General features: G+C 41.3%; 1 protein-coding gene across 2 annotated transcripts; it reads left to right on the plus strand.

The window, feature by feature from the left end:
* The first annotated feature begins 612 nt into the window (after positions 1-612).
* ccdc82 (coiled-coil domain containing 82) lies at positions 613-9522 on the plus strand. 2 transcript variants are annotated; one of them, XM_004912095.4, is made up of 8 exons: positions 613-744; positions 2055-2637; positions 3366-3555; positions 3815-3907; positions 4855-4979; positions 5952-6122; positions 6354-6536; positions 8090-9522. In XM_004912095.4, the coding sequence occupies exons 2-8, from the start codon at positions 2071-2073 to the stop codon at positions 8153-8155; spliced, it is 1395 nt and encodes a 464-aa protein (XP_004912152.2). In that variant the 5' UTR covers positions 613-744; positions 2055-2070; the 3' UTR covers positions 8156-9522. The 2 variants fall into 2 exon arrangements, with proteins under 2 accessions (XP_004912152.2, XP_004912153.2); XM_004912096.4 differs by having other exon boundaries at positions 615-727.
* Positions 9523-13661: the final 4139 nt, after the last annotated feature.

Here is a 13661-nt window from a genome sequence, read left to right on the forward strand (position 1 = left end):
TTTCAAGTTACTTTCTACCTGATATCGCCCACCCGTAGGTGGGGATATCGGGTGAAGATCCGATCTTATAGTGTATGGGGACCTTTACAGAGAGCGATGAGCAACATTTTTTCGCCAGGTTTCACAGTGAACAAATTGCCACAGACCCCAATAAGTGAAGAAAAAAAATGTTGTTTGCATGGTTAAATACATTGTCATGTGAAAATACAGCCATTGACTACAATGCATTTCACAACTTTTTGCCGTTTCACTCATTTATCAGCAAAGCCAAACGGGACAAATCGCTAATTACTTTACAGACTCCCTATGGCATCTCACAGCCCCTCATACATTAGCTAGGAGCCATAGACTACAAGTCCCGGCCTGGCTGCCCACATCTAAAGGAAAAGGCGCCTATATACCAAGCACAGCCAGCCATGCTGTTCAACTATAACTCTCGTACCGCCACTCCTCCCTGCCTTACAGGACGCCCACAGCGCCCCGCATTCAGCTCTCCGCAATCTCTCCTGGAATACACGCCCCCTATCAGCTCCGCCCCCTCCCAGCTCCGCCCCCTCCTGCTTGTGGGATGCGGCCAATAAGGGTACGCAGGTTACAGGTTGCTTTAAAGACTCATAGGGAAGCCATGTAACGCTGCTCAGGATTGGACGGCTCAGCAGGAAGTCATGGTTGTGTTTTTACTTTTGCTTCGAATGTGATACAGCGGGAGCGACAAAGAGAGAGAGAGGTGTGACTGTGTGTGTGGTGAGTCCCCAAGTCTGTGCGACTAGGGTCCCTCTGCCGCTGCGACATCGCTGTAACGGTGTAGAGATCATGTTCTTGGCTAGAGCTGGGCCAGCGGCTGGGAAGGGGGAATATAACGTGTAATAAAGGCCATTATGTCTACGTTCTTCTATTTATTTATGGGAGGTGCGTGTAGCAGGGCAAGATGCAGGGTGAGGGTGCAAACCATAGACACTGGGTATATGGCCCATAGCAACCAGTCTCGTCATTGCTTTCATGTTCTTTAATCATATCTCATAGTAGCCTGTTGAAAGCTGACTGCTGATTGGCGGCTGTTGACAGCGGCTTTGTGTATGTTAGGACTGGTTATTTGTAAATAAGTACTAGTGGGTATTAACTTTTAAGCAGTGAAATAAGGTGCAGCCAGTCACTGGCGACCTCCATCTTACACTAGTGCTGGCTGTGTTTTATACAAGGGATAATGTACCCCCTGCTGTATATGATAAGGATATTAGCAGTCACTGAGGGGTTCTGTGCCCATATAAAGGCACAAGGCTGCAGGCTGAGTTATACAGGGAACTCTGAGTATCACTCATGTATTATAAGGGATAATGTACCCCCTGCTGTATATGATAAGGATATTAGCAGTCACTGAGGGGTTCTGTGCCCATATAAAGGCACAAGGCTGCAGGCTGAGTTATACAGGGAACTCTGAGTATCACTCATGTATTATAAGGGATAATGTACCCCCTGCTGTATATGATAAGGATATTAGCAGTCACTGAGGGGTTCTGTGCCCATATAAAGGCACAAGGCTGCAGGCTGAGTTATACAGGGAACTCTGAGTATCACTCATGTATTATAAGGGGTAATGTACCCCCTGCTGTATATGATAAGGATATTAGCAGTCACTGAGGGGTTCTGTGCCCATATAAAGGCACAAGGCTGCAGGCTGAGTTATACAGGGAACTCTGAGTATCACTCATGTATTATAAGGGATAATGTACCCCCTGCTGTATATGATAAGGATATTAGCAGTCACTGAGGGGTTCTGTGCCCATATAAAGGCACAAGGCTGCAGGCTGAGTTATACAGGGAACTCTGAGTATCACTCATGTATTATAAGGCATTATGTACCCCCTACTGTAAATGATAAGGATATTAGCAGTCACTGAGGGGTTGTGGGACCATATAAAGGCACAAGGCTGACTACTCCTAAGTGGTTTTAATAATGCACTAATTCTGGTCTAGCAAGGAGGGAAGGGCTCTATCCTGTTTGGATTAAGCTCTATTTCTTATTTATAATAATATTCTATGACTTTTTGATGCAGCGTAGGTGCAGGGCCTATGGAGAATCCTTCCAGGCGCTATGAAACAAGGCAGAGAACCAAGTCTGAAGACACAAGCGTGAAGTCTCGCGTTGATTGGAGGCGCACGAAAAGGAACAGTATATGCCAGGACCCTTACTCTGATGAAGATGACCTGTGCTCTGAAGAGGAATCAGAAGGTAGTGAGGAAGAGGAGAGCAACAGTGAGGCAGAGGACTGTGTAGATAAAGAGCAGCAACAAGTGACGGTCTCAAATGACGACGCTGAGGAAGAATGCGTCAAGCAGTCCCGGCGTAGGAGAAAGTCTGCAGTAATGGAGAGCAGCGACAGCAGCTCTGATAGTGATGGGCCGGTCAGGAAAGTGTATGCCAAGCGGCGCTGTCCCATCGATGACGATGATGAAGTCAGGGAGGGCAAAAACTACCCGGGAATAAAGACTGAGGCGGAAACAACTGAAATCAAAGTGGAAGCTGAAAATGAAACTGATGTGGAAATCCTAAAGAAAAGAAAAAAGCTGGAGAACCTCCAAAAATTGGCAGAAAAGAGGAAATCAAAGAGCAGAGTGAGAGTTCAGGATTACTCGGAGGTATTGTAACTCTCTGACTCCCATCAGCCTTTCAGCCCACATATAGAAATCATTCAAAGGGAAAGTTTACTTTATACGTTATAGCATTCTATGATATTGTTGCGCTTCAGTGATTTAAAGTGATACTTCAGCTTTAAATTAACTTTTAGTATGATGTAGACAAGGATTTTGTAAGATTACTTATTTTATTTTATTTTTGTTTTTCTTTTAATATATTTAGCTTTTTGTTCAGTAGTTCTTCAGTTTGGAATTTCTGCAGCCACCTTGTTGCTAGGTTCCAATCTTCCCTAGCAACCAGGCTGTGGTTGTAATGGGAGACTGAAGGATGGATAGTAGAGGGCGTAAATGGGAAGCTAAGCAATAAAATATAGCTTGATAATAAACTAGTTTCTTGGTTGCTGGGGTCATTGGCCCACATTTAGAAGCTGGACATGAAGACCAATTGAAAAGTTGCTAAAAACAACACATTGTTTCTGTTAGCAATATACTTCCAAAGATTATAGCTTCCCTTTTAATGTCCAGTTTGTGATCATTCTTGTCTTTATGCAGTGACCAATTACAGCCAATCATCAGTTTTTTTCCTGATACAGTCTAGTATAAGCTGTTAGAGAATAAAAGCAACTGATTGGTTGCTATAGGAGCAAAGTTGAATTTGCTGCATGGCTTTTTCCTTGTTTATCGTTGGCAGTGCCAAAGCTGTATAACATGTTACTTTTCTTCATGCTTAGGATGATGAAAGTGATCTTGACACACCCCTCTCTTTGGAAGAAACCAGTGATATTGAAGACAGTTTGGAAGATTTCATAGATGATGATGATGATGATGATGATGATGAAGGAGACACAGATGAAGGCATCAGTGAGGGCAAGCAGTTGGCTCACCACCAGGATCTGTTTTTAAAGCATCGTATTCCTCTCTGTAAGTTCAGCCAGTGTCTTGGTTACAGCAGTTTAATACAGTGGCCCCATACATCTCCTGTTTGTATAATAGGGAAGGGAAAGGGAACATTCTATATCAAGAATTTACACCTGGAGCCCCCCATTTATTTTCTTTGCAGCCCTACACTCTTTATCTCATGTCATTCTGGAGGGTGACAATGCAGTTTTTTCACATTAAATTAAAAATGATATACGTGTAATGTTTAAATCAATGGATTTTCTATATTTCCCTTCTCTAGTGTCAGACAGTAACCATTATACCCACCTCCAGAGAGTGGTAAATGCCTTCTTGATCAATATAACCACCCCAGATTTCTTGCAAACATTGTATGGTAAGTTCATGGATTGATACTTATTAGCAGCAAGGATTTTATCACCCCTGATTAGCTTTTATCATAAGAATATAGTCGGCTTACATGGAAGAGGGTTATGTAATATGATGGCACTAAGCTTGCCCAGGCACAGTACCCATAGCAACCATCAGCAGGTTGTATTTAGTGGTCACCTGTATAAATGCAGTGATTTTATTGGTGATTTTATTGGTTGCTATAGGTTACTGCTGCTAGCCTTAAATTACATATGGGGGATAAAGTCTTATCTAGAACAAACTACAGACAGTTTCTTTATAAGTAAGTAAACTTTTTTTATACCCCTAAAATTACCCTGTATAGCCCCCAGAATAACACACATTTCTCCCTACATCCAGATTTCAACTACAGCTCTTTTACTGACTTCATTGTCTAGTGTGAAGCTCCGTCCCTTTTTGCTTTCTGAGCCCTCGTTCTCTTTCCGACTATGATTACCTTAAAGAGGTGCATACTGTGCATGCCTGATTGATTTTAATTGCAGCAGAGGCAGTGAGCATGCCCAGTAGGCACCTCGTTGAGGTCATCATAGTCGGAGAGAGAAGTTCTAAGAAAGCATAAGGGGGTGGAGCTTCATGCTAGACGAGGAAGTCCGTAAAATAACTGCAGTTTATATGTAATAGAGAAACCAAAAAATCTGGTTGCAAGGAGAGGTTATGTTAAATGTTATTCTGGGGTCTGTACAGAGTGATTTTAGGGGATTTTAAAATAAATGGCTTAATTATCCTTTAAGAAGCAATAGTTATATTTATTTACCCTGTGCCAGTATGACATATAATCCATAGCTTTCCTTTTCCATCACCAAGTTCCTGTGAGAGTCCTATGCCCTAAGTTTTGTAAATGTAAATAGATATCTCTGTTCTTTCCCTTTAACCCTGCATCCTAACAAATTGTTCATTACTTCTACTCTGCAGAGGGAATACGCAAGAAAAAATATGCAAAGGACATGTTAAACTCGCTTTATTGTTTAGATGAGCGAATGATACAGCCTCGCCTTGACAACCTGTCAACCCGCAGCCGCTGGAGTAAGCGTTATAGGGTAAGTGTGTATGTACATACCTATGTGTATTTTTATGTGTAAATGTTACTATATTATATCTGGTCATTTTATGGTTCATAAGGTGTGTGTAATTGTATTTGGCGGTTGCTGTGCTATCCACAGGGGAGGAGGAGGCGGCATATGGATTTAAGGGTGTGTCTTACTATGACATAATTCTTTCACATATGAATGAAGGGGGATATCCCTACACCAACCATTTGGGTTTTTGCTGTGCTACCACCATTAATGTGGGTATGCTCTTAAAAGCTCTTGTGATCACATGGGTATGGCTTAAAGTAGGTGCAGTTTAAAAAAGGGGGAGTGGTCAAAACTAGCTTCCATTATCGGCCCTCCACCATGTAGGCCAGAAAAATTCTGCCCATCGGTACCACAGGAGTTGGACAGCATTGACCTATGGCAACAAAGATGTGCTGCAGTTTTACTTTCATTGTAAATGTTACCAGTGACATAGATATAGGAAAAGTAAACTCTACTGCACCATCCTGTTGTGCTATGTTGCCCTACTTTACATCTCATAAATTGCTTGGATCAGGGATCTTCAAGAGGCAGCCATCCTCTGGAAAGTGTTCAGATGGTGTGGGGTGCCAGGCTACCTGGCCTGATGTCCTCCATGCTCAAAGGTCTTTGTAGGAAAATCTTACAATTTTTCTTTAATGAGAACCAAATGAGCTTAATAAGTAATTGAAAGGGCTTTTAGTGTTGGCATGTACATATAAGATAACGTTCCTTGTTTTGTAAAGATATTGGCGCCCCTCAGGCATTGCAGTATAGCTAAGGGCAGCAATCAAAGAAAACAATTATACAGGGATGTTCAACTTACAGCCAAAGGGTAGATACTCCTGGAGCAATAGTGAATTATTATAATCTCTCTTATATCTGTGTAGTCCCAGTTACCCACGTGTATTTGTCGATAAATGTTCCTAATTCATTGGCTTTGTTTTCCTGTTATAGGAGAGGATAGACTGCTACCCGGAACTTCAGGTACGACGAGGTTATGGTGATGATCGGTCGTGCCAAGCTTGTGAGTTAAATCGCTTCTGTAAATACACCGTGGTATTATCTGGACAGGCTTACAACAACAAAACAATGAAAGTCGATGATTTCCTGCCAAATGATAAACAGGTAATTGTAAGCCTTTGGTTAATGGCACACAGGACTGGGGACACTTGTGTCTTTGGATTTATCTTGTATTCTAGAAGTTTACACTAGGTAGGATTGCTTTGTGCCATATACAATACACATAATACACTGAAGCCTCTTCTGAAATCCACATTGTCCACGTTGAAGTTATTATCATTGTTTAAATGTTCTAAGGCAGGTAATCTTAACATTGTGGCTTTGTATTTTATTCAGGTGTTGAAGGTGGGCAGGATATGTGCCAATCGTACAGACGCCTACCACCAGCTGAAGCACTTTAAATACCACTTATACCAGCTTTGCATTCCTGCAATTGATGCCATCACTGAGTACAACTCTGTCAAAGAGAGAGTGGAACTATGTTTATCTAACATGGAAAAAGATGGTATAATTAAAAAGGTAACTTAAAAAAAAAAGGTTGCAGCATTCAGATTCAGTTTTGTTACTATGGTCACCCAAAACATGGCAATTGGCATATGCTGCTGCCATCAAGCCATTTCCCAGGGAACAGCTATGATATCCTCATGACGTGCTACTCAACTACTAAAAAAATTCTATAGTCTGTTTTGTAAGGGCAAGACCAACTCATATTATTAATGGCATTATGCAGAGGTGGTGCAACCACATGGCCTGGCTTTCTGCAGAATTATTTGCCTAAAGCAGCGTTTTTCAACCACTGTTCCGCGGCACACTAGTGACGCAATTTTTACTTTCAAAAAAAAATCCAGGCCCTGTCATTGGTTGCGCCCCGTGTGTACGGGTGACGTCCGTACGCACGGGGCGCAACGTTATAACAGGGCCTGTGTGCGGTCTCGTGTAGGCAGAAGTGCAGAGGCGGCGCGCATGAGGGGAAGATGCTGCTGAAGCCGCCGAAGAGTAAAATGCTGCTGGGCACCAATGTATTAGGGGGGGCCACGGGGCACACTGACTTATGGGGGCACTGCTGCTGGGCACCAATGTACTAGGGGGGCTGGCTCTTGGCACCAATGTACTAGGGGGGCACTGCTGCTGGGCACCAATGTACTAGGGGGGGCACTGCTCTTGGCACCAATGTACTAGGGGGGCACTGCTGCTGGGCACCAATGTACTAGGGGGGCACTGCTCTTGGCACCAATGTACTAGGGGGGCACTGCTGCTGGGCACCAATGTACTAGGGGGGCACTGCTGCTGGGCACCAATGTACTAGGGGGGCACTGTTGCTGGGCACCAGTGTACTAGGGGGGCACTGCTGCTGGGCACAGAGTTAAATTTTTTAACATTTTCTAATGGTGGTGTGCCTCGTGATTTTTTTCATGAAACAAGTGTGCCTTTGCCCAAAAAAGGTTGAAAAACACTGGCCTAAAGTATGGGTTATTGCAGCAATTTATAGATATTACTGTGCCCAATGTTTAACTAAATAAATAATTTTCTCACCCAGGGCAGGAAAAAGTTCTCGCGTGAGGTAAAATAAATAAATATGTTCCTTTGAAACCCTTCCTGTAATAAAATAACTGGTTTTTATACACACCTATAGGATGTGCACTTTTGCAAATACAGTGGGCAGTCCTACTGGCTTACCACACAATGCATCCTATGTGGGGGGCAGAAGAGGGTATGCATGCTACGCGGGGGGCAGAAGAGGGTATGCATGCTACATGGTGACGACCAATGATGGGACACACCGCCATTTCTTTTATGTTATTATTCTTCCCCTTAACTCACTTAAATTAGCTAATCCATATAATAGAAGTCTACAGGATCCTTGGCCAACCCAAGAAGAATTTTCTCTGGTCTATTTGTGCCTCGAAATGCATAAAAGTCAGTTTGAGAGATCCCACTTGCACGGCCATGTGTGGAAACATTTTTCCAATTTCGATAAATCTGCCTCTGAAATTGTATTATTGATTTGATAAGAAAAATGAAGTTCTTTGTTGTGTGGATAAATAAGATGTTTCTGTCTGTGTTCCCTGCAGCAAGCTGACTTCCTTGAGTGCTTCCTGAACGAGGCAGACTTCTTCCATGAAGAAAAGATGGACTGATCTTGTAGCGCATCAGTATATATATACCTGTGTGTCTATTCTATATGTGTACATAGCGCCTTGCAAAAGTATTCATACCCTCAACCAATTCCTTTATTTTACTGCATAACTTTGTTCTCTCTCATATTTTATTTTAAAAGCACTGATATTTTGTTATGTAACTGTTTTATATTGGAAATGAAAATGATGTGTTTTCACGTTCTACATATTTATATTTTGTAGAGCCACAAAAAAAAACAGCTTCAAAGGGAAAATGCCCCCCTTTTTTTCTCCATTGGTTTATTCAGTCCTAGTTTTTGCACCTCCCCCCCATATGCTTCCAGTCATTCAGCCCTTCCCTTACCTCATTCTATCTTGCAAGCAATGAATTCAGGAGCTTGAATTCCCTCTGTGTTTAATGGTGTGCAGTGAAAGAACAGGGACTCCAAGTCCAGAAATTCAATTGATTTGCTTTGCCATTTACCGCAGCCATCTTTAGTTGCTGCTTGTCCATTGGTCTTCCTGCCTTTAGTTTTGTCTTCAGCAAATGAAATATAAATGTTCAATAATATGGCCTTCCAATTTTTGAGGTTGACCAATGCTTTGCTCCTTATGGTAAACCCTCTGTATTTACTTTTATGAAGTCTTCTTTTGATTGTACATGTTGGCAATAATATACCTATGTCCTGGAGAGTGTTCCTGACTTGGCAGGATGTTGTGAAGAGGTTTTTCCAGTATAGTTGTCTTCCCTGGTTGTCCAGGCCTTTTTGGTTATGCTAAGCTTACGAGTGTCTTCCTCCTCCTAATGAATGTATCATATTATTGATGTGGCCAATCCTGATGTTTCTTACTTCCCTCTGATGGCCCAATGATAGCCTGCTTTACTTGCATCGATGGCTCTTCTACTCTACTCTACGAGTTCATAGCGTCCAAATGCAAATTTCACACTTTATATAATATTTATATATATATATATATATATATATATATATATATTTTTTTTTTTTTTTTCCCCCCATATAGTGTTTATGGCCCCCTGAATGACCTTTTGGGGACTGGTATCCTTTTAAAACAAAACTGGTTGAGGGTCTGAATACTTTTCAGCGGTACTGTCTATGTATCTGCTGCCTATATACATAGCTTTTTAAGAACATTTTAAATGAATTGCCTTTGTCTATGAATGAAATTGCCCCTGTACATATTTTAATATATGTAAATAACTGCTCATACTAAAAGATTATGTATATCAATGCTGCCTGTAAACTGTAGCTTTGTGGAAAAACCAAAATATTTTTTTTGTTGTTGTTGTTCTCTACATTTGATGCTTCCTGTGGGTGAAGTTGGTGCCCACGCCCCATGAAATAATACAAAGCAAATGGCCTCCTACAGTTGTGTTGTACTGTATTGTATCAGAGAAAATATGATGTTAAAAACACTGTTCTGCACAAGTAATAAGAACTGCTCTGTTAAAGAAGGGAAGATTGAATCACTCGGGGGGAGCCACCCCCCCCAGGATGGTGCTCTTGTTAGCAAAAAAACATTTGGCCTATCATTTAGCACCCCCAGTGATTTTAACTTTCCTTCTCCTTTAAGGGAAGGCTTAGCAAAAATTCTGTACAGGTATCGGACCCCTTATCTGGAAACCCATTATCCAGAAAGTTCTGAATTACAGAAAGGCCATTTCCCATAGACTCCATTTTAATCAAATAATTCACATTTTTAAAAATGATTCCCTTTTTCTCTGTAATAATAAAACAGTACCTGTACTTGATCCCAACTAAGATATAATTACCCCTTATTGGGGGCAGAACAGCCCTATTGGGTTTATTTCATGGTTAAATTATTCCCTTTTCTCTGTAATAATAAAACAGTACCTGTACTTGATCCCAACTAAGATATAATTACCCCTTATTGGGGGCAGAACAGCCCTATTGGGTTTATTTAATGGTTAAATGATTCCCTTTTCTCTGTAATAATAAAACAGTACCTGTACTTGATCCCAACTAAGATAAAATTAATCCCTATTGTAGCTAAATTTAATCCTATTGGGTTTAATTACTGTTTAATTTTATTAGCAATGTTAAGGTAGGAGATTAGAATTATGGAAAGACCCCCTTATCTGGAAAACCCCAGGTCCCGAGCATTCTGAATAACGGGTCCCATACCTGTATATAGAGAAATCATAAGGCCAGAAAAGATGCTGTGTGCGCGCCAATGAGAAAGCTGGATTATAATAACGCCAATAGCACACAGGGATCTTTGACTGCTCTACTAGGCAAGCTTTGGGGTTATTATAATGACCAAAATAAATCCCCATAGCAAATTGAGTGAAACACTGCCAGTGACACTGCCAGTGGTAGGCAGATGCCACTCATGTTACTATGAGTGTTGCTAAGCAGTGTCATCCTATAACTGCCAGTGTCTGCCATAGGCTTTGCTATAGGGTGCAGGGACAGGCAATTAAGGGCACTTGGAATGTGTTATGACTCCCATGTCGCTCAAATGCCCCCTATGCGCTTTGCCTTTACCTTTGAAATGTTTTTGTACATTGTTTATACGGGTTGGAACTGTGTCTCTGAGCTTGTTACACTGTAGGTAAGTGCTTGTAATATCAAATATTTACTGTAGTTACTGGGAAATAATAAAGGCTTTGCTGTGACACTGACCAGCCATTAAAGCTACAATGGAAACCAGCAGGAGCGGCACCAAGAAGCTGTGTGGGCCCAGCAGTTACTATCTTAATATAACAGGACATGCTGAGTATATGAAAGCCATAGATTTTTACTTCAGATTTCCCTATCTGCAAAGTCAAGTCCTGGAAGATTTTTAGCTCCTAGCTTCCAAAGGGGTATTTGGCTCAGCAGGTTTCTTAGCTGCAGCAAAATATATGATATAGGAATTGATTGCTATCCTATCTGAACTTCAAAGGCCATGCAAACCTCTCTGTAGCAGGGGTCCCCTTGAGGCCTACACAGAGCAAGAGGTTACTCGCAGAGGGATGGGTTCTGAGGGCCACCATATACACAGAACTCTGTATATAAAGCAACACCGGTTTATAACTGGTCATTCTGGAATCTGGGCCTTGGTATTAGGGTGAGGACACACGGAGCTACTAGTAGCAGCCACTAAAATAGACAATGCTGATCATTTACTGATAATTGTCTCTATGTGTGTTTTAGCAGAGGGAATTCTCAGTATTGTCTATGGCAGGGGATATTTTGGCATTTAGTAGCCAGGAAAAAGTAGCTGCTACTAAGTAGCTCTGTGTGTCTTCACCCTTAGCTATCATTCAAAGGATGTACAATTAATGAAGTGACAGTTGGAGTCAGGAGACTACTTACTCCTGTTTACAGGTATGGGACCTTATATCCAGAATGCTCAGGACCAAGGGTTTTCTGTATAAGGGATCTTTCCATAATTTGGATCTTTATAGCTTACGTCTACTAAAAAAATTATTTAAACATTCATTAAACCCAGATGGATTTTTTTGCCACTAAGATTTATGCAGCTTATTGACCAACATGCACAAGGTGCTGTTTTATTATTATAGGTAAAAAGGAAATCATTTTTTAAAATGTGAAATATTTGATTAAAATTGAGTCTATGGGAGATGGCCTTTCTAAATAACGGGTTTCCAGATAATGGATCCCATACCTGTACTACTATGTACTGCAGCCTCACCTTTGATATTCTGAAAGTAGTGTTACATGGTGAGCTTTGAGTTCTGTGTATATTCAGTAGCCCCATGATGCCATGTAGTCTGAACCATCCAACTTGTACAGGAATTACTTGCAAGCAGTAGTTGGCCTGAAAACATGCCCATTAGCAGCAAGATGTGTACAGTTGATTATTAGAAACAAATCTTATTGGAGTAATGTACTGCAAGTGCCACTTCCATGCAAGTGAACAGGACAGTTTCAGTCCCCAACTTGGTGCCCAAGTACAACTTAAGCTTTTTGAAAAGTAAACATAATTTGAAGCAACTTTGCAATAAACATCAGTTAAATAATATGCAGCCTTTTCATGATTTAATGTAATAATCTGGTTTGGAACAGTTCCCTAAGCTCCGCCCCCTGTTCCCCTGCTGATTGGCTGACTACTTTGTGACTCAAATAAAATGTAACAGTAGTCGCCTGTCCCTCAGCCTGCCTCCTCCCAATCCCACAATTCCCTGCTTCACACGTGATGCCAATAAGGAAAGGAACATCCCAGTGCAATGCATTGTGGGTTATGTAGTTCCTGCATGCTGTCTGTAAGCTGTGGAGAAGTTGTTACAATTTGTAACATCAGTGTTTTATTCCCTCCTCCCCTGCCAGGATTTCAAATGATGCAGAAAGAGAAGAACTGGATTTCACCATATAAAAATGGTATATATACTTTTACTGAAGGAACAGATTACAGTATTAGGTGTATTCGTTTTTGTGTTGTATGGGGCTCTTTAACAAATAGTGAATTCTAATTTACTGGCAAGTCTGCTTTCTGTTTTGTGCCCATTCCCTTATATTGCATGTTGTAACAGAGCAACCCCCTGGCTTCCTTGCACTTTAGCCCAGAAATTTGCTGCAGGCCTGCCATAGTCGTAATACCCCATAGTAACGCTATAGGGAGCACCCTTGGCCTACACATCAGCTATTCACAAAGCACTATTTTTTACAGGATTGGAACAAACCTCAGCCAAAACTTTCAGGTCAACTCAATTTGCTGCAGAAAATGAGAGGTTAAATCAGGTAACGATCTGGCTATGGGGTATCTTATATGGATGCTAAAAGTATTGGGGGGCTCTGCATGCACCCACTCCCTAAAATAAAACTTCTGTTGCTGGCACTGTATGTAGCAGCCATTGCCTATTGCCCTGCTGGATTCACCCACTGCGGGGGAGGCATAGGAGGATTCCAGCTATTAAACAGATGGTTCAGTATGAAATAGAATGACCTATTCTTAGCAAGTTGTCAATTGGTCTTCATTTTTTATAGTTTTTGACTTATTTGCCTTCCTCTTCTGACTCTTTCCATCTTTCAAATGGGGGTCACTGACCCCGGCAGCCAAAAATCTATTGCTCTGTGAGGCTACATTATTGTTACTTTTTATGACTTCTCTTTCTATTTAGGCCCTCCTCTATTCATATTACTGTCTCTTTCAAGCCACTGTCTGGTTGGTAGGTTAAATCGGACCCTAGCAACCAGTTAACTGCTGAAATTCCAAACTAGAGAACTGCTGAGCAAAAAGCTTAATAATTCAAAAAAACACAAATTATAAAGAAATGAAGACCAACTGCAAATAGTCTCAGAATAACATTATACAAAAAGTTAATTTGAAGGTGAAACCCCCTTTAAGAGGATACAGAGCAAGAATAATTCCCTTTGGGCTATAGTTAGTTGCCCAGTGCATTTTTTACATGTTTAAAATATGATATAAACCACAAATCAAGTTTGGCACTAGCAATTTCATGAGTAGTATGGCTCTGAGTCATGGAAGCACTTCTGATATATACATTTTCAAAAGCAGGGGTGCATTGTTTATAAATACG

Source organism: Xenopus tropicalis, chromosome 2, assembly GCF_000004195.4.
Source record: "Xenopus tropicalis strain Nigerian chromosome 2, UCB_Xtro_10.0, whole genome shotgun sequence".
In the NCBI taxonomy this organism is placed as follows: domain Eukaryota; kingdom Metazoa; phylum Chordata; class Amphibia; order Anura; family Pipidae; genus Xenopus; species Xenopus tropicalis.